This window comes from Lampris incognitus, chromosome 17 (assembly GCF_029633865.1).
Source record: "Lampris incognitus isolate fLamInc1 chromosome 17, fLamInc1.hap2, whole genome shotgun sequence".
Lineage (NCBI taxonomy): Eukaryota > Metazoa > Chordata > Actinopteri > Lampriformes > Lampridae > Lampris > Lampris incognitus.
Genome location: NC_079227.1, coordinates 39138332 through 39166122, shown reverse-complemented (window position 1 = coordinate 39166122; position 27791 = coordinate 39138332). Strand labels below are relative to the sequence as shown.

Below are 27791 nucleotides of genomic sequence, written 5' to 3'. Positions count from 1 at the left end.
CTGCTGGATCTCATTGCCTCCTGCTCGTATTCTTACTAATGCTCTACAGATTCTGATGTCATAGACATACACTCACCGGCCACTTTATTAGGCACACCTTTCCAACTGCTCGGTAACGCAAATTTCTAATCAGCCAATCACATGGCAGCAACTCAATGCATTTAGGCATGTAGACATGGTCAAGACGATGTGCTGCAGTTCAAACCGAGCATCAGAATGGGGAAGAAAGGTGATTTAAGTGACTTTGAACGTGGCATGGTTGTTGGTGCCAGAAGGGCTGGTCTGAGTATTTCAGAAACTGCTGATCTACTGGGATTTTCACGCACAACCATCTCTAGGGTTTACAGAGAATAGTCCGAAAAAGAGAAAATATCCAGTGAGCGGCAGTTCTGTGGGCAAAAATGCCTTGTTGGTGCCAGAGGTCAGAGGAGAATGGCCAGACTGGTTCGAGCTGATAGAAAGGCAACAATAACTCAAATAACCACTCATTACAACCGAGGTATGCAGAAGAGCATCTCTGAACGCACAACCCGTCGAACCTTGAGGCAGATGGGCTACAGCAGCAGAAGACCACACCGGGTGCCACTCCTGTCAGCTAAGAACAGGGAACTGAGGCTACAATACGCACAGGCTCACCAAAATTGGACAATAGAAGATTGGAAAAACGTTGCCTGGTCTGATGAGTCTCGATTTCTGCTGCGACATTCGGATGGTAGGGTCAGAATTTGGCGTCAACAACATGAAAGCATGGATCCATCCTGCCTTGTATCAACGGTTCAGGCTGGTGGTGGTGGTGTAATGGTGTGGGGGATATTTTCTTGGCACACTTTGGGCCCCGTAGTACCAATTGAGCATCGTGTCAACGCCACAGCCTACCTGAGTATTGTTGCTGACCATGTCCATCCCTTTATGACCACAGTGTTCCCATCTTCTGATGGCTACTTCCAGCAGGATAACGCGCCATGTCATAAAGCTCGAATCATCTCAGACTGGTTTCTTGAACATGACAATGAGTTCACTGTACTCAAATGGCTTCCACAGTCACCAGATCTCAATCCAATAGAGCATCTTTGGGATGTGGTGGACCGGGAGAGTCGCATCATGGATCTGCAGCCGACAAATCTGCAGCAACTGCGTGATGCTATCATGTCAATATGGACCAAACTCTCTGAGGAATGTTTCCAGTACCTTGTTGAATCTATGCCACGAAGGATTAAGGCAGTTCTGAAGGCAAAAGGGGGTCCAACCCGGTACTAGCAAGGTGTACCTAATAAAGTGGCCAGTGAGTGTATAAAGAGTAGACGCCGCATCGACCGCTGCTGCCTATTGGCGCTGACGAGCCGTGGGGCCGCCATCTTGGACCGGTCACCCGCTCCACTCAGTGTAATGTGTTTGGCAGGCGCAATGAACTGTCAGCGCAGTTAATCAATCATAACTCGCTGAATACCAAACTAATTTCCACGCCTTTTTTGTTGCTGAAAACGTCATACATGTAGCTATGATACAGGACACATGGTTTGACGTATTTTAATGTTCATAGTTGGCTTGACAGTAATAGAATATTCTGATATATGATATATGTGATGTATGATAGGTAGCTACCGTATTGTTCAGAATATAAGACGGGGTTTTTACCCTGGAAATACGTATGAAAAAGGGGGGGTCGTCTTACATTCGAGGTCTAGACTTTTGAATGTCAATATACATTCTCACTCAGTCAGATTTGTTTCAAGACCGTTCTAAAATTAGACCACCTCGATGGTTAATGCAGGTATTGAAATGTTGAAATGGTTATTTTTTCGCTATGAGATGGATAGTCTCAATAGACTACAGTTTATTTTCATTTGTATGCTATTTAAATACCATAAGTCATTCATTTACAAATGTATTTACATTTTTTTATTTAAATGTGACAATTTCATCTAAAATATATTGAAATCATAATTTTATTTAAAAGCTGTTAAACAGACTACCTTGTTTTATTCAATGTGTTTTTATTATCATTATTTTCAAATATAATGCTTTTCTTTATCTACTACTACTACTACTACTACTACTACTTTCGGCTGCTCCCATTAGGGGGCGCCACAGCGGATCATCCGTTTCCATTTCTTCCTGTCTTCTGCGTCTTCCTCTGTCACACCAGCCACCTGCATGTCTTCCCTCACCACATCCATAAACCTCCTCTTTGGCCTTCCTCTTCTCCTCTTCCCTGGCAGCTCCATATTCAGCATCCTTCTCCCAGTATACCCAGCATCTCTCCTCCACACATGTCCAAAACATCTCAATCTTACCTCTCTTGCTTTGTCTCCAAACCGTCCAACCTGAGCGGTCCCTCTAATATAATCGTTCCTAATCCTGTCCTTCTTCGTTACTCCCAGTGAAAATCTTATCATCTTCATCTCTGCCACCTCCAGCTCCACCTCCTGTCTTTTCGTCAGTGCCACTGTCTCCAAACCATATAACATAGCTGGTCTCACAACCATCTTGTAAACCTTGCCTTTAACTCTTGCTGGTACCCTTCTGTCGCAAATCACTCCTGACACACTTCTCCACCCACTCCACCCTGCCTGTACTCTCTTCTTCACCTCTCTACTGCACTCCCCGTTACTTTGGACGGTTGACCCCAAGTATTTAAACTCAAATGCCTTTGTCACCTCCACTCCTTGCATCCTGACCATTCCACTGTCCTCCCTCTCATTCACGCATAGGTATTCCGTCTTGCTCCTACTGACTTTCATTCCTCTTCTCTCCAGTGCATACCTCCACCTCTCCAGGCTCTCCTCAACCTGCACCCTACTCTCACTACAGATCACAATGTCATCCGCGAACATCATCGTCCATGGAGACTCCTGCCTGATCTTGTCCGTCAACCTGTCCATCACCATTGCAAACAAGAAAGGGCTCAGAGCCGATCCTTGATGTAATCCCACCTCCACCTTGAACCCATCTGTCATTCCAACCACACACCTCACCATTGTCACACTTCCCTCATACTTATCCTGCACCACTCCTACATACTTCTCTGCAACTCCTGACTTCCTCATACAATACCACACCTCCTCTCTCGGCACTCTGTCATAAGCTTTCTCTAAATCTACAAAGACACAATGCAACTCTTTCTGGCCTTCTCTATACTTCTCCATCAACATTCTCAAAGCAAACATCGCATCTGTGGTGCTCTTTCGTGGCATGAAACCATACTGCTGCTGCTGATCATCACCTCTCCTCTTAACCTAGCTTCTATTACTCTTTCCCAAATCTTCAAGCTGTGGCTGATCAACTTCATACCTCTGTAGTTGTTACAGTTCTGCACATCGCCCTTGTTCTTGAAAACCGGTACCAGTATGCTTCTTCTCCACTCCTCAGGCATCCTCTCACTTTCCAGGATTGTGTTAAACAATCTAGTTAAAAACTCCACTGCCATCTCTCCTAAACACCTCCATGCCTCCACAGGTATGTCATCAGGACCAACTGCCTTTCCACTCTTCATCCTCTTCATAGCTGCCCTCACTTCCTCCTTGCTAATCCGCTGAACTTCATGATTCACTATCCCTACATCATCCAACCTTCTCTCTCTCTCATTTTCTTCATTCATCAGCCCCTCAAAGTACTCCTGCACGTTCAATAATAAAAGACAAATACAGATATACATATATATTTTAAAGAGAGATAAATATATAAACAATGTAGCATAACAATGTATAAGAATAAAAGTTGCTAATTAAAGTTGGACATGAAACCCCTAAAACCCTTGAAAGAGACCTGTTCTGCAGAGTTTCTTTCTCGTGCTCCCTCTCTGCAGGTCAAGAGAGGTGAGTTTTGCAATGTGGTGCCACCGTATCTTGAGAAACACAGACACAACCAAAGACAACAAGTTGTAGTGGTGGTTGTCGATGCCAAACGGTGTCTCCTCAGTGTGTCTCCCCAAGCAGAGAAACCTCCTCCTCCGTGCCAGTCTCCTCTCGGACGATGTGGGTGACTGTAGACAGCTTTGGAGTTTGTTTTGTTGCAGCTTGGCGAACCACCCTCTCTGCAGCTCTCAGCACCTTATAATAATAATAATAATAATAATAATAATAATAATAATAATAATACATTATATTTATAGAGCGCTTTACACAGCGCTCAAAGACACTTTACAGAACAGAGAAAGTAAGAACAAAGAACAAAGCAACTTTAATATACAAAGATTAAAGTATGTGTTAAAACAAGATAATGAAACCCAACCTTCCCTGTGCCTTGTGATGGGTCACTAGGCCGCCGCCCGCCGTTGTGTTGCAGGGCCACAAGGTGGCGGGTGGGCAGCTCTCGTCACGTGATGATGGCACGGCAGCATCTCTGACGAGGCTCGCACGGCACACGTCACAGGACAGCTTCCGCTCTAGAACTGTTTTAAATAACTGCGTATGGCGCCAGTGTTTGGGGGGAAGGGAGAGGTCTTATAAACACACACACTGACTTCATTGCGTCACGTCCTGTTTGGTTTCCTTGGAAAAAAGCTCTGTGCTAAGTTGGCGGCGTGTTACTTTGGGCGCGGTTCTCCCCTATCTTCCTGTTGTTAGGATGGATGACATGTGAATAATACAGTCTGTGCTGCGCCACCTGTGTAACATTCGCTGGTCAATATAATACCAGTAACGTTAATATTGTTTTATCTGTACAATAGCATTCTTTTGTCAGCTGTAAAGTCAGTGTTATGGAATATGACTTATAAAGTCTCAGTTCATAGCCGGGTGAACACCGGCACTGAGCATAGCCTAGCTAGCTGGCTACGATTTCGCAGTTGGACATAAATACAGTACAGTAATATTATATTCACAAAATACAACCAATAGTGATGTTCAATCTTACTTGTGAAAAGTAATCCCCCGAGCCCTGTTTTCCACGGTCCGTCGATTGGAGCAGGAATATGCTGAACAGTGTTCCGCCATCTTTCTCAGTCGTGTCGTGTATTCTGCTGCTAGGCAACTCGTAGGATGACCGGTCCAAGATGGCGGCCGTATTTCTCGCGCCCCAACAGCCAATGCGGCGTCTACTCTTTATATGTCTATGGATGCACTGCTACTATCCTTCGCGGACTTCCATATCCCAAGATGCTTTGCGCGCCGCAGCTCCGCCCCTTCTCCTCACCAACAACAAATAAAGATAAATAAATAATGGGCGGCGGACGAATGTCTGTTCAAAGCACCGAGCACGATTTCCCTTATAAATGTAAGTACTGGGTTTCTACTCATTTGGACATCTAACGGCAGATATGTTATACTTCAGGGGCGCTTAAAAGCTCAAAATGTCTGTTAAGATACGTGAGGTTAGTATTGCTTCCATGTAGCCAACTAGCATGCTAGCCGACGGCTCGATGTGAGGCCTCAGTTTCAGCTTTGAACTAAAGCCTTATAACGCTTCACTTTCCCATGTTCCACTTTACAAGCTGGACTCATATCTAAGATGATCGGGACATTTTATAGACTATTGATACTTCATATTATCTACATCAATGCACCAAGATGAACTAATGTCAGGTTAAGTTGTGAGTCCTGCCTTATTTCCAGACTGTAAAACCGTTAAGTGTAGTTAAAGGTTTTAATTATGATGAATGTAGTCCATAAGAAGCCTTCTGTCTGGTGACATAACACACAACATGCTTTACATGTCAGCTTGTTTAAGGCAGCAAGGAACAAACTGAGCAGTTCATCCCACTCCGTGAAGACAACCAGCAACTGTTTACTGGAGCCAGAATGAGAGACAGGCGTTGATTGGTTGTTGTTCTTTGTGTGGGTATTAATTGTTATGAATAAGTTTATTGTGCAAAACGTTAGATGTTTTATAAATTAAAACATTCTTACTTTGTTATATGTGTTATCTATTCTTTTTACTATTTACAACTAAAGTACAACCATTTATAAAAGGGTTAACAAACATTTCACGGACAACAAAGGACTGAATTTTTTCTGTTATTATAATTAATAATTAAGCGACAGTCTTAAAATGTACAACTGTTCACAAATTAGGGGGAACAAATTTGCTGAGCAGGAGTCCCTGACGGTACTGCTGGGCTGGATGGAATGCCACAAGAAAGACCCTGGTGTCTTCTGGCTGCCAGCGGGACTCATCAAGGACGGTCCCCAGAATTTGTTTGGGGGTGCATGTTGTCTTGTACTTTATAGTACTGATATTAGTCATGAATGGACCGGAGACCAAGGCATAACGTTGACCTTTTACTAGGCATGTCTTCAAGTCCCAACACTCGCGCATGCGCGCTCATTACATATCAAAACCTGCTCACTACATCTCCCCCTTTTACACTGATACTTTCAGGATCTTTACAGAACAATTAAATCACATGTTAATAAAGCCTAATGCTGATTTTACCAACAAGGCAGGGGAACAGCTGGCACCTTAAACCTCTCTGTAAACGTGAGCATATGTAGACTGGTTAAATTAACTTCATATCGCACATCTCATATCTAGACATACATTTCCCATCTCATATCTAGACACACATTTCACATCTCATATCTAGACACACATTTCCCATCTCATATCTAGACACACATTTCACATCTCATATCTAGACACACATTTCACATCTCATTTTCCTTTTCTTTTTTTTTAGCCTATGAACATATCAAGGCAAGTACATAACCTAACTGAGAGGTAGGGTAGACTACCTGATCCTCTCTGTTGTGGTATGGAGGTTATTCTGCTCCGTGTATACTCACAACACTAAACTACAAATTCAGTCTTTTAACAGGCTTGACTGCCCTGCCAACTCTGGTGTGTAGTCCAGAGTCCGGCTGGCTTCCAGACGGTGAAGGCACTACTCTCAAATGAGGACGGTTTCTTCGGAGACTGCCCGTTGAGGTTTGGATCACGTATAAACGTGGTGTCCCTGCTGATCCAGAGACGACTCCTGTGTGTGGAACATTCCGTATCCAAACTCTCTGACCTGGCTGGAGTGGTGGTGTCTCCCGTGCTCTATGTCGTCTGTTGTATCTTTCAGCCTGTTGTCTTTTAAGCTCCTGGTCTTTCAACTCAAAAGCTCTCAAGTCTGTCCATGCTGGTTTGAGAGTGCGTGGACACACCGGAAGGGGTGTTTGGATGTTGCGCCCCATCAGGAGCTGTGTCGGTGATCCTCCATGGGCAAGAGGAGTTGCTCTGTACGCCATAAGCGCTTTGTGAGGGTCCTCACTCTTCTGCAACAAGGATTTCACAGTCTTGACCGCACGTTCAGCTTCCCCATTGCTTTGCGGGTAACGGGGGCTACTGGTAACATGTTGAAAGTTGTAATCTTTAGCAAAATCTGTGAACTCTGCAGCAGCAAACTGCGTTCCCTTGTCTGTGATGAGTGTATCCGGCACCCCGTGGCGGCTAAAGATGACTTTTATTTTCACAATCACAGCTGTTGCTGAAGTGCTTGTTAAATTGGCAACTTCAATGTGTCTTGAATAGTAATCAATGACTACTAAATACTGACCCTTCTTCCACTCAAATAAGTCAGCTGCTAGCCGTTCCCATGGGCGTGATGGCAAGGGTGTGGTCATCAGAGCTTTTGTGGCATTTTGACTCTGTTTAGCACAAATTTCACACTGACGTACCTTCTCTCTGATCTGTTTTGTCAGCCCAGGCCACCACACTGCTTCATGGGCCCTGGCCATGCATTTCACCATTCCCTGGTGAATTTTGTCCAAGATGTCCTGTTGCATGCTTGCTGGAATCAGTCTTCTCTTTCCTTTCATCAACAGGCCATCCACCATCAACAGGTCGTCGTTTCTGTATTGCCAGAAAGGCTTTAACTGTGGCGCAGAACTGCTTCTTTCTCATCCTGTGTGGATCAGGGAGGACAGCTGCTTACACACTGGATCTTCTTCTTGTGCTCTTCTTATTTGTAGCAACTTCTCAGGTGAGGCCGGGAGTTGCTGAATGACCTCATTGATTTGAGCTGTGATGTCATTCTGAAGCGCAAGGTCTTCCTCTGTTGTAGTACGCTGGAGTGGAGCTCTTGATAGAGCATCAGCTGCAATAAGATTTTTCCCTGGTACATGTACGATTGAGTAGGAAAAATGCAGAAGTCTCAATCTGAAGCGTATTATACAAGGCGGGACGTCATCCAGCGGTCTTGAGCTGAGAAGACTGATTAACGATTTGTGGTCGGTTCACATCACAAAGTGTAGGCCCAGGAGGTAGGTCTTAAATCTTTTGCGAGCCCAGGTGACAGCAAGGGCCTCCTTTTCAATTTGGGCATATCTGTTCTCTGTTTCAGTCATGCTGCGAGATATGAAAGCCACTGGCCTCCAGTCTCCAGGTTCTTGAAGCTGAGATAAGACCCCTCCTAATCCGTAAGACGATGCGTCTGCTGACACCCTGGTCGGTTTCTCTGGACTGTACTGGGCAAGGACAGTAGATGAGCTGAGCTCGTTTTTCACCTTTTCAAAGGCACACTGCTGCGCTGCTCCCCGCATCCACGTTTTCTGCTTTCAGGAGTTCTCTGATTGGCCCAGTGAGCTCTGCGATGTTAGGAGAGAATTTCCCCACATAGTTGACCATCCCCATGAAGCGTTTTACGTCAGCCACATCTTTGGGTGGTGGCTCTCTAATTGCGCTAATCTTCTCAGGATCTGCTTGTATGCCCTCTGAACTGACGTGTCCGAGAAATTTGACCTGCTTCACTGCGAACTGACATTTGTCATTCAGAGTTAAGCCCCACTGCTGCAGTCTTTGCAACACTTGATGCACCCTGTCATCATGCTCTTTGGGTATGGCACCGAACACCAGGATGTCATCCGCATGACAAAGTTCCTTCTAGGCCGTCAAGCATCTGTGTTAAACGCTTCTGGAAGTGTTCTGGCGCGGATGATATTCCAAAGGGAAGCCGATTAAAACAATAACGGCCAAATGGTGTGATGAAGGTGGTGAGTGGGGCTGAATCTTTGTGCATAGGCACCTGCCAAAAACCGGCAGTGGCATCCACTTTGGAAAAAATCCTAGCTCCAGCTAGCTTAGCTAGCGTCTCATCAACAGCTGGAAGAATATGTCGCTCCCTGCACACATTTTCGTTCAGGCGGGTTAGGTCGACACATATTCTAATTTTTCCATTAGGTTTTGGTACTACGACCATTCCTGAGCACCACTCTGTAGCTTCCTCTATTGGAGAAGTAACGCCCATTTCCTCCATCCTTTTTAACTCTTCTTGAACTTTTCCTCTTAAGGGGAATGGCACATGGCATAACACAGCGAGGGCAAAGGGAGTGGCTTTTTCTTTTAATTTAATTTTGTATTCTCCCTCTAGCTTACCTAAGCCTGTGAAAACTGGGATATTGTTCTTTGTGGCTTACCTCAGCTGCTGTGATAGCTTGCACAGGGCTGAGCAGGCAGAGGTCTTGTATCGCTGGTAAGCCAAGCAAAGGAGTCACTAACCCTGGCACAACATACACTTGCTGCTTCGCTACAATTCCACCGTGACTAATATCCGCAGTAACATGTCCCTTCACCTCTATGGGAGAGTTACTTGGTCCACACAGTCTTTTGGTTGGCATTAGCAGCTTTCCATGTCGCTTTTGTGAATACAAATGTGCCGGGATACTGTCACTGTAGCGCCGTGTCCAACTTGAACGTCATCTGCTCACCATTCACTGCAACCGATTTCTGCCAGAATGTGTTGGATGTTGTACAATTCACTGTGCCCAGGAACAATGTCTCTACGCTTTCATCCAAGTCATTTTCCTTCATTTCTTCCACACTCATTTTCGTTTTACAAACAGGGGCAAAATGCCCCCTTTTCTTACATTTCCTGCACTCAGCAGTGCGCGCGGGACATGCATTGAATGAATTTTCATGTGTCTTCCCACATCTGCCACATTTAGTATTTGCATTATTTTGCCCTCTTTCCTTTGGTTTAAAACCACCTTTTCCGTGTGGAGAGTATTTCTGTTTGAACTTGAATCTAACTGCGTCCATGTTTGCCTCTGTGCCATCTGTGCTACTCTGTCTCAATGCAGGCTGTTGCTTTTTAATTTCCTCACTCTGGCGGATTTGTGTGACAGCTTCCACGAGAGTCAACTCAGAATCTAGCTGCAACTTCTCTGCAGGTCCATGGTCTCTGGTACCTACCACAAGGCGGTCTCTGGTCATCTCGTCTTGGAGAATACTGACATACTGACAATGCTCAGCCAGTTGATGCACAGCAGTAATAACGCTTCAGCCGTCTCACCAGGCTCCTGGCTACGTTTGTTGAATTTTGCTCTTTCCTAGACCACATTATGCTTGCATATGAGATGTTTATGGAACGCTTGCTTTACTTGGTCCTACTTTGTCTTGTCCTCCTCCGTCAGTGCTGACGTGGTCAGAACGTCCTCCGCCATGTCTCCCATAGTGTAAACTAGCGAGTTAGCTTGATTCTCTCGACTCTTTGCATTTAGTCCTGCTGCCGCTATGCGGAATCTTTCTAAACCTCGCATCCAATTAGGCCACTACCAAAGTCTCCCAAGTCAAATGCTTCAGGCGGACTTATTGAAACTAGAGAATCCATTCTGTTTTACCTTCCGGATGCTCCTCTCCAACGTTGTATCAACGCAGCTCCCCGTTAGCGTTAGCTCTGCTAGCTCACTCGGACACTTCAGAAGCTCTTTTCTCACGGAGTCAAACTGCACGGATCATTCCGCTCACTTGCGTCGGGTGATTGTATTCATCTCAGAGGCGAGGACGACGACGTCTGACACCATGTCTTGTACTTTATAGTACTTATATTAGTAAAGAATGGACCGGAGACCAAGGCATAACGTTGACCTTTTACTAGGCATATCCTCAAGGCTCCACACTCGCGCATGCGCGCTCATTACATATCAAAACATGCTCACTACACATGTCTCCACTGTCCACCACATCTACCTATCTAATAATAACATTACCATGGGTTAAAATAATAGGTTTACCTCTCCAGGGTCCTCTCCCTTCCGGATATAAATCAGCCGCCGGCTATGACGGCGGAGCATCTCCTCTTCCTCCAGCATGAGGCAAATTAAAACAGAACAAAAGCGGCAGCTCCGGCTCCATCATTTTTCAGTAGTAACTCCCAAGAGTAATCGTGACGTAAGGATAAGGTGACGCAACCAGAAAATCCACCGAAGGCTGGACCGTCCCATTTAACAACCGTTAACGCGGTATACAGAGGAGCCTCCGGAGGATTCGGCTTCGTAGACCGCGCAGGCTGCACCCTCCGAAGGATGCAGACCCTGAATTGGGACACAGCTAAGAAGGTGAGTATCAATTTAAAACAGGAAGCACAAGACAAGGAAACAAGAGGAGACAAAAACAATGACTCAGATGGACTGTGACAAGTTCTGAAAACCCCTAAGTACGTGAATCCTGAAGTAGACCACGAAAATGGAAAGTCCGGCAAGTTTGGTGTGTTCTCATCACACCCAAGTGGCATAGCCACTGATTTGTTCAAATGTATCTTGTATCCTGAAAGATGATGTGTGACTGACATGATAGGAGGGATGGATTCCTGTAGATCAGCAACAACCAATAAGACGTCATCCCTATACAGACCAATCTTCTATGTAGTAAGTCCGATTGCATTCCTGTTAAATTAGGGTGGCTCCTAATAGCCCCGGCGAGTGGTTCAATGGTAATGGAAAAAACAAGTGGGACTAGAGTCCCCTTGACGTGTAGACCTACCCAACAGGAATTCTGGTGATCCCGTGCCATTAACCACCACACTGGCCCTCGGTGAATGGTGCATCAACTTCATCAAGTTGATTCAGTCCCTGCCAAGGAAAAACGTCCCATGGTACTAAATAGGTAAGGCCACTTACTTTACCAAAGGCCCTTTCCGTATCAAGCGAAATAACAAGACCTTGCTTTTGATAGATTTTCGCATATTGGATAATGATGAGTCTACTACTACTACTACTTTCGGCTTCTCCCGTTAGGGGTCGCCACAGCGGATCATCCGTTTCCATTTCTTTCTGTCTTCTGCGTCTTCCTCTGTCACACCAGCCACCTGCACGTCCTCCCTCACCACATCCATAAACCTCCTCTTTGGCCTTCCTCTTCTCCTCTTCCCTGGCAGCGCCATATTCAGCATCCTTCTCCCAATATACTCAGCATCTCTCCTCCACACATGTCCAATCCATCTCAATCTTGGCTCTCTTGCTTTGTCTCCAAACCGTCCAACCTGAGCGGCCCCTCTAATATAATCGTTCCTAATCCTGTCCTTCTTCGTTACTCCCAGTGAAAATCTTAGCATCTTCAACTCTGCCACCTCCAGTTCCGCCTCCTGTCTTTTCGTCAGTGCCAATGTCTCCAAACCATATAACATAGCTGGTCTCGCAACCATCTTGTAAACCTTCCCTTTAACTCTTGCTGGTACCCTTCTGTCGCAAATCACTCCTGACATACTTCTCCACCCACTCCACCCTGCCTGCACTCTCTTTTTCACCTCTCTACTGCACTCCCTGTTACTTTGGACGGTTGACCCCAAGTATTTAAACTCAAATGCCTTTGTCACCTCCACTCCTTGCATCCTGACCATTCCACTGTCCTCTCTCTCATTCACGCATAGGTATTCCGTCATGCTCCTACTGACTTTCATTCCTCTTCTCTCCAGTGCATACCTCCACCTCTCCAGGCTCTCCTCAACCTGCACCCTACTCTCGCTACAGATCACAATGTCATCCGCGAACATCATCGTCCATGGAGACTCCTGCCTGATCTTGTCCGTCAACCTGTCCATCACCATTGCAAACAAGAAAGGGCTCAGAGCCGATCCTTGATGTAATCCCCCCTCCACCTTGAACCCATCTGTCATTCCAACCGCACACCTCACCATTGTCACACTTCCCTCATACATATCCTGCACCACTCCTACATACTTCTCTGCAACTCCTGACTTCCTCATACAATACCACACCTCCTCTCTCGGCACTCTGTCATAAGCTTTCTCTAAATCTACAAAGACACAATGCAACTCTTTCTGGCCTTCTCTATACTTCTCCATCAACATTCTCAAAGCAAACATCGCATCTGTGGTGCTCTTTCGTGGCATGAAACCATACTGCTGCTCGCTGATCATCACCTCTCCTCTTAACCTAGCTTCTATCACTCTTTCCCAAAACTTCATGCTGTGGCTGATCAACTTTATACCTCTGTAGTTATAAAGTTAAATTAGAATAGAATATTGGATAATGATGAGTAATTTCCTCATATTGGTCCGAGACACCCTATTTTCAATGAAGCTTGTTTAATCACCTTCAATTATAAGAGGAAGAAACCAAGTCGGATCAGCAATAGTTTGGAAAACATTCAGCTATCATTTGTTAAACTAATGGGGCAATATGAACCACCGGCATCTGGGGTTAAGAATCGCCGATATGTTTGCAACATACAAGGTGGGGGGAGGAGAGAGACTCGTTCTTTCCTTTCACCATGTTCCTCACTGACTGCACCAAGTCCAGCAGGGAAGAAGTCCACGTGTGGTGCACAACAGGAATTTTCATAGACCTGTGTAACTTCATGGTTTTGTGTGCTTTAAGCATGTTGTCCAGCAGCTCAGTGGAGTTTGGTGCTCTGTAGTTGCCAAGGAAATCCCCCACAACATCCTGAAACGCCTTCCATGCTGTTTTCCCTGGCCCACTAGCAGATCTTCTACCTCCCTGTCACTGAGGACCTGTCTGACTTGTGGACCAACACAAAGGCCTTCCTTCATCTTGGCACCAGTTATTCTTGGAAACATCTGTCTCAGATAGTGAAGTCCATCACCTCCTTTGTTCCCTGCTTTCACAACATGTCCCATCAGTCTGGGTTTTAGATGAGGAGGCAGAAATATCTGTGTTGGGGTGACAAGTGGTTTATGCCCCACACTTTCTGCCCTGGAGTAAAATGCTTACGGAGTGGCCCGGTCTTTTTAACGTGATGTGAAAGGTTTCTGTAATGTGAAGGTTGCACGAACTGGCAAGTGGGCGTTCCTTTTACTTAGGGGGCGTGTCTTGTGCCTTACGTCCCTGTCTGGCAGTCCGCAGACAGGTACTGTTGAATAAAAACGCAGACTTCTTTCACAGTAGCCAATACGACGCAGGGTAACGAAGTGGCGCTCTAGTACTGCGAGAGAATACTCGCGAACACGAGTTTTACTCAGTACCATCTAAAGGACGACAGATAGACGTCCGTCCAGACGTTGTGCTGGACGCCCAGCAGAGCTTAAAAACCCAACAGCACGTCTGCGGACTGAAGGACAGGGGCGTAACGTACAAGACACGCCCCCAAAGTACAAGACACCCCCCCAAAATAAAAGAAACGCCTACTAGCGGTTACAGCGATGCATTACATCTGACAGTGACGGTCTCAAAGCAAAACTCTGGGCTGATGGATCCCAGCGGCAGGAAGGAGGGTTTTCCCAGCAGGGTAGAACTCGGTTACTCGGGAAGGTGGTGGTCAGTAGCCAGTTTGAATTGGAAACGGCATTCCATGTAGGGGTCCACTTCGAGGAAGACCCAGGAAGTGTGGGAGAAATTCAATCTGCCAGTTAACCTGAGAACACATCTTGGGATTCCGCAGGAGTGGGAAAAACTAACTGGACAAAGACACCCGGCTCACTTTTGCTGCCCGGCTGTAATAAGGGTGAGCAGTAAAAGTACAGCTCGAACATCAGCTATGTAGTATATAATGCATAGTTAGCAATTTAACAGGCTAAGCTAACCCCTGTCCCTTCCTTTGTAGCACTCTAGTCATGTATAGAAATCAGTTCAGCAGTGTACTGCACTCTGCACTGTACCAAAGCCTCTGACTCGTTAGTACACATCCATTCCTCGGGTTTGGGACAAGTGAGACACAGTCCCTGACTAGCCGGTATGCAAACCACAGCAACCACAAGGTTGATAAATCCATTTTAATGGAAAATGTAAAACCCTTTAGAACTTCAATGTACAAAGCATGTAACACTTGCACCTTAAAATCTGAAATTGAAGCAAGCCATGTTTTAAAAAAATACCTCAGTGAATGTATATATGTATATATGTACACAACATAGTTTTTCATTTTTGTATCATTTACTTCAAAAGTTCACTATGGTAACTTTTTAACCAAAGAGAAACAAGACAGGTTTCTTAAATAAATTACATTATGTTGTATAAATGCCTTAACTTTACAGTGAATACCGTTTTAATAAAATGCTGAAGTGTATAAGCCTTGTAGGTCTTCTTGTCTTTACATAATACAACTTTACACCGTCTTTACAATAGTTTGGCAGTTCATTTTCATAAAAAGTATTTTATGGCATGAGGACAGTAGAGCTCAGCAACACTTCCCAAAGTTACAGGCATGAGCTGGTGTGTGTCCTCCATCACAGTAGAGCCGTATCACAACTGAAAACCATGTGGCAAAAAACACAACTGTACAAGTCACATTTACATCAATGTTTTTAGCTCAATAACATTGAAATATCAAAACTATGAAATAAATACATCAGAGGAAAAAAATACTCCGTATGAAAAGAGCCAAGAACAAACACAACAGGAGGGAAACGACAACAGACCAACTACTCAGACACACGAACAAATGAGAACAGGGACGCTGTTTGCTTGCGGACTGAAAGAGCTTTCATGAAGAGTTCTGACATGTTCTGCTTTGTGTGTTAAACGTCTTGACGCATGCGCAGCAACCCAGCTTAGAAAACCACAGAAGGTTGAGTCAGTCCATCTGGACACAGCGTTTACCATAGGCAGATGTCTGACAGATGTTTTACAGATGTCTGACAGGTACTAGATGATGAAACGTATCGGTCGATAAAGGTGTCCAGAGGAACTGATTCAGCGTTTGATAGTTTTAAACGTTTTTCAGGGTTTAATCATTGTAAAAATCACAGTTGTTCTCCTGCTGCTGCTGCTGCTGCTGCTGCTGCTGGTGATGCTGCGGTGATCAGCCAAGTCTGAGACTTATCTGTGGACCACGAGCACAGACTTGAAATAAGCGTAGCACATTAAAAACACTAGCTGACAACTTACCCAGAACAGCTTACAACAAGAGAGCAGAAAGAGATTTCATGCCTTGCTCAAGGACACATGGACTGATAGACCTGGGGCCACCTACTTGCATCTCCCTCAGTACTCCAGCATCCTGCGAGGCTCATTTCCACCTACGCCTGCCCTATGAGGAACATCCCGCTACCACCAGCCTGTGTGGTACAAACTGAAATACTATTGGTCTTCATTAGAGTAATAGTGCCAAGTTGCTTTTAATGCTTGTTGGGCTTCTCTCCACCCCGCTGAGAAGAGGACATTGAGGACATAATGGCACATGCCATGAAACACAAAATATAGTGGTTTCTAATAAGGCTAGCCACTTCAGTCTTAAGCCCTCATCTCTTTACCGGATTTCCTCTCGACCGACTGATTTTCTGAGCCCATTAAAACAGAGAAACCATAAAATTATCGTAGAAAGCACAAGGCTGTCTGTCCCACAGGCCCACAGGCCTTCTGCTCCAAGTCTGCTTGGCACTGAAGGTTTGGGATGATGTGAACCACCATCACAGTTACTGTATTTGTCCATCCATGCATATTCTCAGGTCACATGATGTGTTTGCTGTTGGGTCATGTGACGAAGCCATTGTGACTAGGCCTTCTTGACCACATCACTTCATTTCTGGAAAAGAATGCCTCAAATGCCTTTCTCCTCATATGACCTCACCTCAGGTCATGAGGTCGGTGTTGAAGGTTCCACGACAAAGTCCCAAATGACATGACATAGTTCCAGAACAGCTACAGTTTTACATTACATGACCAAGTGCCAACTCACAGCACCTGCTGAGCCGGCTGACCAGGAGCAGGCAGTGAAGGTGACATGCCGATGGTGGTTTCATCCCCTTTTTCAGAAACAACTTGTTTTTTTTGCAACCAGCTACAAGGATCCCAGCAATGACCCCTGTGGACCTCTGAGGAGGAGAGGGTTGAGGAAGATGGGGTGTCATGAGTTCTCGTCTTCCCCGGCTCCTTCAGCACTGGCCCGCTTCAGGGAGGTCACCACCTCCTTCACACAGTGGTACAAAATGTTTTTCACCTGGGCAGAAAGAGGGAGAGAAGAGAGGTTAAAGATGGACGTCTGGGAGGCAGAGGTCCTTCTTCACACTCCACATCATCAAAGTTCAAACTTCCTAGAAAGAATTCCCCAAATCATTTCTTGGCTGAATTTGAGTTGTTTTTAAAATTGGGAGTGCCTGCTAATGAGGCTGTGCAACAATGTAGGCTGTATCACACAGTACCTCCAAGTCTTTACAATATGTATATTGAATGTGGGTCAATATACAACATCTTGTTATAATTACCTACAGGTAGAAGACTGTCTGTATGGACAGGCAATGCTTGATGGGATTCTACCATAGATTTACCATGTTACCACAGAATGATGCCAGCAGCGGCTGAAATGAGGTCAACCATTAGACACTTATCTGCTCCCGACAGCAAGAACAGTCAACTCTTATACTGTGACTCTACAGACCTGCACAAACATGGTCCATCCTGTCCATCTGACTCTACAGACCTGCAGGGACACGGTCCAGCCTGTCCATCTGACTCTACAGCCCTGCAGGAACATGGTCCAGCCTGTCCATCTGACTCTACAGACCTGCAGGAACAGTCCAGCCTGTCCATCTGACTCTACAGACCTGCAGGAACAGGGTCCAGCCTGTCCATCTGACTCTACAGACCTGCAGGAACATGGTCCAGCCTGTCCATCTGACTCTACAGACCTGCATGAACACAGTGCAGCCTGTCCATCTGACTCTACAGACCTGCATGAACACAGTCCAACCTGTCCATCTGACTCTACAGACCTGCAGGAACACAGTCCAACCTGTCCATCTGACTCTACAGACCTGCAGGAACAGGGTCCAGCCTGTTCATCTGACTCTACAGACCTGCATGAAAACGGTCAAGCCTGTCCATCTGACTCTACAGACCTGCATGAACACAGTGCAGCCTGTCCATCTGACTCTACAGACCTGCAAGAACACAGTGCAGCCTGTCCATCTGACTCTACAGACCTGCAGGAACATGGTCCAGCCTGTCCATCTGACTCTACAGACCTGCACGAACACAGTCCAACCTGTCCATCTGACTCTACAGACCTGCAAGAACACAGTGCAGCCTGTCCATCTGACTCTACAGACCTGCAGGAACACAGTCCAGCCTGTCCATCTGACTCTACAGACCTGCAGGAACACAGTCCAGCCTGTCCATCTGACTCTACAGACCTGCAGGAACACAGTCCAACCTGTCCATCTGACTCTACAAACCTGCATGAAGACAGTCCAACCTGTCCATCTGACTCTACAGACCTGCAAGAACACAGTGCAGCCTGTCCATCTGACTCTACAGACCTGCAGGAACACGGTCCAGCCTGTCCATCTGACTCTACAGACCTGCAGGAACACAGTCCAACCTGTCCATCTGACTCTACAGACCTGCATGAAGACAGTCCAACCTGTCCATCTCACTCTTGTCAAAGAAGGCTGTTAAAGATAGGGAGAGTACCGTGTTAACCCAAAAATAAAACGACCCTGATTATAAACTGACCCCCCACACACACACACACTTTTCAAGACTCATTTTTGGAAAAATACTTTTTGAAAACCAACATTTTTTTTCATGAAGAAATTTATTTTATTTGAAAATAATGACAATAAAAACCATTGAATAAAACCAGGTAGGCTGATGTTTTTAACAACCATAAAACTTAAAATAACGTGTAGTCTATTGGTGTTTCTAATACCAATTAGACTCTCCATCTCATAGTGAAGAAAACCACCATGTAGCCTATCAAAGGTCCAATAACTGCAATAACCATCCAAGTCAAGTCGAACTGTTGAACATTCTTGAAACAAATCAGAATTAAAAAACAAAAACGGGCTGGATTGCTTCAGTAAGAATCGAAACACTTGTTTTACAAATATTTGGCGCCACCTGCTGTTGTGAATGTATACTGACATTTAAAAGCCCAGACCTCAAATAAGACGACCCTACTTTTCAGACGTATTTCCAGAAAAAAAAAAAACGAAACCTCTCTTATATTCAGACCAATACGGTAATATAGAGATGAAAACAGACGCAAGAGATAGGAGGAGTGGGAACTCATTCCCATTTCTGAAATATCCACCCGTCATCCATCCATCATCCATCCATCCATCCGTCATCCATCCATCCATCATCCATCCCTCATCCAAACCGCGTATCCTGCTCTCAGGGTCGCAGGGATGATGGAGCCTATCCCAGCAGTCACTGGCTGGCAGACGGGGAGACACCCTGGACAGGCCGCCAGGCCATCACAGGGCCCACACACACACACACACACACACACACACACACACACACACACACACACACACACACACACACACACACACACACACACACACACACACACACACACACACACACACACACACACGCACACACACACACTATAAGTTGTGTAATGAAGGATTTGAAGCATGAGAAAGAAAGAGAATAGAGGCTAAGTCGGTGAGACAGAAAAAGGCCGAAATGTCTTCTGAACAGTGGACGATTTTAGGAGAGGGGATGACAGAGAGGAAGAGGAAGGGGGAAGATGAAGAGGAAAAGAAAGAGGGGGGTATGAACCAGGCTGTATCTATCATGTGCTGGTGTGTGGGTGCAAAGCGTGGTGAACACAGCTGTCGTCATGTCCTACTGACAGACCCCGTCTACTGACAGCACAGTCCACCAGGTGAGTCACAGACGGCCTTAACTAGCAGGAGGAGGAGGACGAGGAGGAGGAGGAGGAGGAAGCATGGAAAATAGCACCAAAACAAACCGTTTAGTTTTCTTTAAAAAACATCGAGACGAGCAGAGGATGCTCGTTGTGGCCATTGTGACTGATAGTCATTGTGATTGATAGTCATTGTGACTGATAGTCATTGTGACTGATAGCCATTGTGATTGATAGCCACTGTGACTGATAGTCATTGTGATTGATAGCCATTGTGACTGATAGCCATTGTGATTGATAGCCATTATGACTGATAGTCATTGTGACTGGTAGCCATTGTGATTGATAGCCATTGTGACTGATAGCCATTGTGATTGATAGTCATTGTGACTGATAGCCTTTGTGATTGATAGTCATTGTGACTGATAGCCACTGTGACTGATAGCCATTGTGATTGATAGCCATTGTGACTGATAAAATCAGCCATTGTGATTGATAGCCATTGTGACTGATAGTCATTGTGACTGATAGCCATTGTGAGTGATAGCCATTGTGATTGATAGTTATTGTGACTGATAGTCATTGTGATTGATAGTCACTGTGACTGACAGCCATTGTGATTGATAGCCACTGTGACTGATAGTCATTGTGATTGATAGTCACTGTGACTGACAGCCATTAGGACTGATAGCCGTTGTGACTGATAGTCATTGTGATCGATAGCCATTGTGACTGACAGTCATTGTGATCGATAGCCATTGTGACTGATAGCCATTGTGACTGATAGTCATTGTGATTGATAGATAGTCATTATGATTGACAGCCATTGTTAACCGCAGTATCTTCAGCTACTTTGGCTGACTGACAGGAATGTCTGTTGCTTGGCCTTTTTCTATACAAAATAACTGGCAATATCCACATTTACTTTATCGGCCAAAATGACTACCGTTATCGCTCATTTATCTCCTGTTGGTGAAGAGGTGACACACCAGGCTCAATCAAATATAAACTACATGGCCAACAGGATGTGGACAGCTGAACATCACACCCATATGTGCTTGATGAACATCTCATTCCAAACCCATGGGCATTAATATGGTGTTGAGCCCCCCTTTGCTGCTGTAACAGCCTCCACTCTTCTGGGAAGGCTTTCCACTAGATTTGGGAACATGGCTGTGGGAATTCACTCCCATTCAGCCACAAGAGCATCAGTGAGGTCAGGCACTGATGTCGGGGAGAAGGCCGGGTTCACGGTTGGTGTTCCAATTCATCCCAAAGATGTTGGCTAGTTCCTCCACACCAAACTCAGCAAACCATGTCTTTATGGACCTCGCTTTGTGCACAGGAGCATTGTCATGATGAAACAGAAAAGAGCTTCCCCCAAACTGCTGCCACAAACTTGGAAGCACACAATTCTCTAGAATGGTATTGTATGCTGTAGCAGTAAGATTTCCCTTCAGTGGAACTGAGAGGCAAGAACATGGAAAACAGCCCCGGACCATTATTACTCCTCCACCAAACTTTACAGTTGGCACTATGCATTTAGGCAGGTAGGGTTCTCCTGGTATTCGCCAAATCCAGATTGGTCCATCAGACTGCCGGATAGTGAAGCGGGATTCATCACTCCAGAGAACGTGAGTCCAATGGTGGTGTGCTTTACACCACTCCAGCATAGCACATTGTGTGCATTGGCTTATTTATTAGACAGTGATAGTGGAGGCAGGCAGAGAGAAAGGGGTAAGACATGCAACAAACGCTGCCAGCTGGAGTTGAGCTGGTAATGGTTGCAGCCATGTGGCCATGTGATATGCACGCTAGTCAGTCGGCCATGGAGGCACCCCAGGCCACCAGTTCTTGAGCTGACGTTGCTTCCAGAGGCAGTCTGGAACTCGGTAGTGAGTTGTGTAAGCGAGGACACATGGTTTTTACGTGCCTCAGGACTCGGTGGTCCCGTTCTGTGGTCTTGTGTGTTCTACTTCTTCATGTCTGAGCTGCTGTTGCTCTGAGATGTCTCCACTTCACAATAACAGCACTTACAATTGACCGGGGCAGCTGTAGCAGGGCAGGGATTTGACCAAATGACTTGTTGGAAAGGTGGCATCCTATGACGGTGCCATGCTGAAAGTCACTGCGCTCCTAAGGACCCTCCACTCCACTGCCACTGTTTGTCTATGGAGACTGTGTGGCTGGATGCTGGATTTTATGCACCTGCTAGCAACGGGCGTGGCTGAAATATCCGGACCCACTCAGTAGAAGGGTGCCCACATATACTTTGCTACGTAAAGTATCAGGGACTGAATTTTCCAAACATGCTGGAAAAACCAACAGCTGTGGCTGTATTAAAACAACAGCATGGTGCTTTGTGGTGCATTATTACTTACTCTTTTTACCTTTATTATTATTATTATTATTTTTGATTTTCCCGCTTTTACATCTGGCCAATTACCCCACTCCTCCGAGCCGTCCCAGTCTCTGCTACACCCCCTCTGCCGGTCCGGGGAGGGCTGCAGACTACCACATGTCCCCCCCCCCCCCCGATACATGTGGAATCACCAGCTGCTTCTTTTCACCTGACAGGGAGGAGTTTCACCAGGGGGGGCGTAGCACATGGGAGGATCACGCTATTCCCCCCAGCCCTCCGCCCCCGAACAGGCAGCCCAACTGACCAGAGGAGGCGCTAGTGAAGAGACCAGGACACATACCCACACCCGGCTTCCCACCTGCAGACACGGACAACTGTGTCTGTAGGGACGCCTGACCAAGCCGGAGGCAACACGGGGATTCGAACCGGCGATCCCCGTGTTGGTAGGCAACGGAATAGACCGCCACGCTACCCGGACACCCGACTGTTGTCAGGTTTAATCTGGGTTTTGTGTTTGTCTGCTGGTGACGACTGAACACAGCACATGGACCGGATGTGAAGACACTGCTCCACTACCTGTAGCTTATCTTCATAGTTGACGTCCTCCTTAGTGGCTCTCAGCTCCTGGCTCAGGTAGAAGGAGTTGACTACGTGCTCAGGAGAAACAAAGTCATTGATGACCTGAACACAGCTGTGGAGGTTCTGAACCTGAGAGAGAGAGGGAGACAGACAACATGATGGATGACTTCATGCTACACCTGACGTAGCTATCTGTGTCAGGTAGCAGAAGTACAGGAGGACACACCACACAGGGACGGACGCATTAGTTCTCCATGTTGCTAGTGAGGAGGGTTCTGCAGACATGCTTGTGTAACTATGCATTCTGATGTAGACATGCTGTTATGTGTATGTGTCCAGTAAATACCTGGTGCATGGCCCCAGCAGGTATGAGGACCGAGTCCCCTAGGAACTGAACGATGGTCCAACCCTGGACCCCGTGCTCTTCAAACAGACGCTGTCGCTGCTTCCTGCTGAGGTACCAGCCCTGCTCTCTGACCGGGTCCTGCTCTGCAGACATGTCCAACCCCTGCTCCTTACTCAGCTGAGTGGGGACAGGAAGAGACGGGAAAAGGGGGGTGTGGCTAAATATTTCATGGGCTTTGTAGAGTGCCAAGTTACACCAGCATTCATTCTTTCAAACAGCTTTTTATTTGCCAAGATCAACGCAGCGTGACGAGTACAACAATGGAAATGTGCCACACAGTCACAAGTTAACAACATGCACATCTACACTACCAGCCTTGTCACTCCACTCAGGCAACTTTCATTTCCTCTTTCTTTTCTTTTTCTTGATTTCTCCTCCTTTGCCTCCCCAGTTGTACTTGGCCAATTACCCCACTCTTCCGAGCCGTCCCGGTCTCTGCTCCACCCCCTCTGCTGATCCGGGGAGGGCTGCAGACTACCACGTGCCTCCTCCCATACATGTGGAGTCACCAGCCGCTTCTTTTCACCTGACAGTGAGGAGTTTCACCAGGGGGACGTAGCGCGTGGGAGGATCACGCTATCCCCCCCCCCCAAAAAAAAAAAACAGGGACCCCGACCGATCAGAGGAGGTGTTAGTGCAGCAACCAGGACACATACCCAAACCACCAACCCCCGTGTTGGTAGGCAACGGAATAGACCACTACGCTACCTGGACACCTACATTCCTGTTTTTACCAGTGTTCTGTTCTCCCTTTAATATCACTCTTTACTCTTCTGTGTTGTTTCCTTTCTTTTCTTCTACGTATATTCCTCATCTCTTGCCACAGCCACTGGCCTGCTGGTGCCCTTCCTAGTCCTACTCTCTAGTCCTACTCTCTAGTCCTACTCTCTATTCCTACTCCCTAGTCCTACTCCCTACTCCTACTCTCTAGTCCTACTCCCTAGTCCTACTTCCTCGTCCTACTCCCTAGTCCTACTTCCTCATCCTACTCCCTAGTCCTACTTCTTCGTCATACTCCCTAGTCCTACTCTCTAGTCCTACTCCCTAGCCATACTTCCTTATCCTACTTCCCAGCCCTACTTCCTCATCCTACTTCCTAGTCCTACTTCTTCATCCTATTTCCTCGTCCTACTTCCTAGTCCTACTTCCTAGTCCTACTGGAGGCCTGGTAGTAGACTGTACCAGCCCCCTCTTGTTTTTGGGGGGTTTTGTTGCAGTACTGTAAACCTGTATAAGTTGCTCTCATATTACTGACACAACAGAGAAGTATGATGTACATATCTACTAACATTCAACTCTGCTGACTTTAGTGAAGTGCACAAGTTACATTTAAACTTGAACTTGTCAAAGAATTTGGGGAATTTCATCGCCAGCTACGAAACTGTTGTAAAATTCATCACGGTAAGGAATGTAAAATAAAATAATAATAATAATACATTCCTGACTAAAAAGTAAGTGAAAAGGGATATCACATTATTTTCCAGCAACTGAAATGTCAGAGCCAGAGGTTATCCCTGGCTGTATTAATGAACTAACTCAGTTTCATGCACATTACTTTACCTGCTAATACTCCACTAACGAGCTCAAGGTGCTACAGCACATTTACTGAGTATGGGGCTGGCCAACAGGATTCAACAAATCCTGCATTAATGTTGGATTCAAGATTTTCCCTAAACCACTGTTAATACCAGTCTTGCACACTTAGGACTACATGTGTTAGTTTCAGCTATGTGGCTGGATTTCAAGACCAACAATAGACTCTTATTCTGCTAATATTTGAATTCACACTCCTCACCCACTCCATCCCAACAACAACAGCCTAAATCACACCTCTGGCACACCCCCCACCCCCGATTCTCAGGCTGCACTCAAGATACATGTAGGTCAGTGGTTCTCAACCTGTTTGGGGTCCTGGACCCCCTGCGTATTTTTGATCTACCCTGAGGACCCCTCCAACTGATCTTGGGGGAGGGGGGTTGCAATTTGTAGAAACAGTAGAAACTGCATTTTAAATTGCATTATAGCATTTATTCACTCTTTGGGGCAAAAATAAGAGCTTTCAGTTGTAACTTAGATATAGTTAACAAAACAGAATTCTTACGCAGTAACTTTCAGATATATGTAACAAAACAGAATATGTATTCAGTAACTTTCAGATATATGTAACAAAACAGAATATGTATTCAGTAACTTTCAGATATATGTGACAACAGAATTCTTATGCAGTAACTTTTAACAATGCAAACGGAAGCGAGATCTCTTATTAAAATACCATAAATTACACTTGTGAAACAGATGTAATTAGAGAAATAAGTCCTGTTACCCTTTATAGTTTAGGTAGATAAAGGTCTCAGTCACATTTGAGTCAAATAATCCTATTTCTATAAATGTCATAGGATCTTTTTTTAAAGATATTTTATTTTCACGGACCCCTTGCAATTACACCACGGACCACTAGGGGTCCGCGGACCCCCGGTTGAGAAACAATGATGTAGAGGATGTGAATGTGAGGTGGCTTTTGCAGAGACACAAGACCAGGAAAGCACCGGGTCCAGACGGTGTCTACCTATCCTGTCTCAAAGCCTGTGTTGGCCAATTGGCTCCAATCTAAATGCAGTTCTTCAACAGACCCCTGGAGCTGTGTGAAGTCCCCTCCTGCTTCAAATGCTCCACCACCATCCCGGTCCCCAAGAAGCCCTCCTTCACAGGACTGGATGACTACGGGCCTGTCGCTCTGACGTCTGTGGTCATGAAGTTTTTCGAACAACTGGTGTCGGCCCACCTGAAGAACGTCACAGGACACCTGCTGGACCCCATGCAGTTTGCCTACCGGGCAAACACATCAGTGGATGATGCAGTCAACATGGGACTGCACTACATCCTGCAACACACTGACTGACCAGCGACATATGCAAGGATCCTGTTTGTGGACTTCAGCTCGGTGTTCAACACCATCATTCCAGAAATCTTCTCCTCCAAACTCACCCAGCTCACTGTTTCCCCCGCCTTCCGTCAGTGGATCACTAGCTTCCTGACAGGCAGGAAACAGCAGGTGAGGCTGGGGGAAGACACTTCTGGTATACGGACAGTCAACACTGGTGCTCCCCAGGGATGTGTCCTCTTCCCACTGCGCATCTCCTTCTACACCAATGACTGCACCTCCAAGGACCCAGCTGTTAAACTGCTGAAGTTTGCAGACGACACTACGGTCACTGAACTCATCCAGGATGGCGACAAGTCTGCATATCGACGGGAGGTTGAGCAGCTGGTGCTCTGGTGCAGTCAGAACAACTTGGAACTGAACATGCTAAAGATCGTGGAGATGACAGTGAACTTTAGGAGACACCCCTCAGTACTGGTCCCTCCACAATATCCAACAGCCCTGTGTCAACCGTGGAAACGTTCAAGTTTCTGGGAACTACCATTTCTAAAGACCTGAAGTGGGAGACTAGCATCATCTCCATCCTCAAAAAGGCCCAGCAGTGTTTGTTCTTTCTGCGGCAATTGAGGAAGTGTGGTCTGCCACAGGAGCTGTTGAGCCAGTTCTACACCGCGGTCATTGAATCTGCCCTGCGTACATGCATCACGGTCTGGTTCAGAGCAGCAACAAAACAGGAACAGGAACAGGCTGCAGCGAACAGTAAGGACAAGAGAAACACAAAACACTGGCGCTCCCCTGCCCATCCTGCAGGACTTGTACACCTCTAGAGCCCGGAAATGGCTGGGCAGAATCAGCACAGAACCCCCCACCACCACCACCACCACCTAGGACACAGTCTGTCTGAACTATGGATGCTCCGATCGATTGGCCGCCGATCATTATTGGCCGATTTTCCTTCTAAATAGTTTGATCAGTGCTCTCTATTAAGGCCTATCAGAAGAGCCGATCAGAGGACGCAAAATACGTGAGACATTTCTCTGTGCGCGGCAAAAGAAGCTCACTAAAATGGCTCCAGCGGTCTGACAGTAGGGCTGCACGATGTATCGACGATGTGCCTTCATCGCGATATCAACATGTGCGATATACGTATCGCAAAGCACTGCTTGAACTGCGATCAATGCTATCGGCTCTTTATTTAACGATATTACTAGGCGTTTGTGTTGACTTTGGTGCCCCCTTCTGGAAAGAGGCGGTAATGTCACTTGGCTGATTCCGTCTCAGTAACAAAATATAATGTAAAAAAATAAAATTCTAACATGAGTTACTCACTCTGCAAAACTGGTAAGACGTCAGTTTAAATTGAGACTGTTACGTCATTATCTATGATATAAACTCCTCGTAGCTGCTCTAAATCGGCCCAGATGTTGTGGTAAAGTGATTAAGAAACTGTGTTGCCATGCAACCAAGTTGGTGGTGTTTGTTCATTATCAATATAGCGGCTGCAGCCAGGTGCATTTTTCTTCTTCAATAAAACCACGTTGCTGGGATGGAAATACTGCATTTCATGTGTTTATGCAGTGTGCCAGGCTGGCCACTGTCTGGACTCTGTGTCAGCAGCACACCTAGAGCAGAGAGATATTAAAACTGTACACTTCAATATTTGTATATTTATCGCGAGTCATAGCATCATCGCAATATGCAGCAACGTCATGGCATATCGCATGTTTCCCTAATATCGTGCAGCCCTATCTGGCAGCTGTACAAGGTGTCTGGAAAAGACATTAAAATGGCTGTATGCAAGGTGTGTGAAGCAGAAACCCCTCGTGGTGCAACGCAACAACGACATT

General features: G+C 46.0%; 1 protein-coding gene across 1 annotated transcript; it reads right to left on the bottom strand.

Moving 5' to 3' along the window:
- Positions 1-14878: 14878 nt before the first annotated feature.
- Positions 14879-27065, bottom strand: LOC130127211 (probable JmjC domain-containing histone demethylation protein 2C). Its single transcript, XM_056296781.1, has 4 exons — positions 27006-27065; positions 23004-23180; positions 22655-22786; positions 14879-17052 (listed from the first exon to the last, which is right to left on the bottom strand). The coding sequence occupies exons 1-4, from the start codon at positions 27063-27065 to the stop codon at positions 16960-16962; spliced, it is 462 nt and encodes a 153-aa protein (XP_056152756.1). The 3' UTR covers positions 14879-16959.
- Positions 27066-27791: the final 726 nt, after the last annotated feature.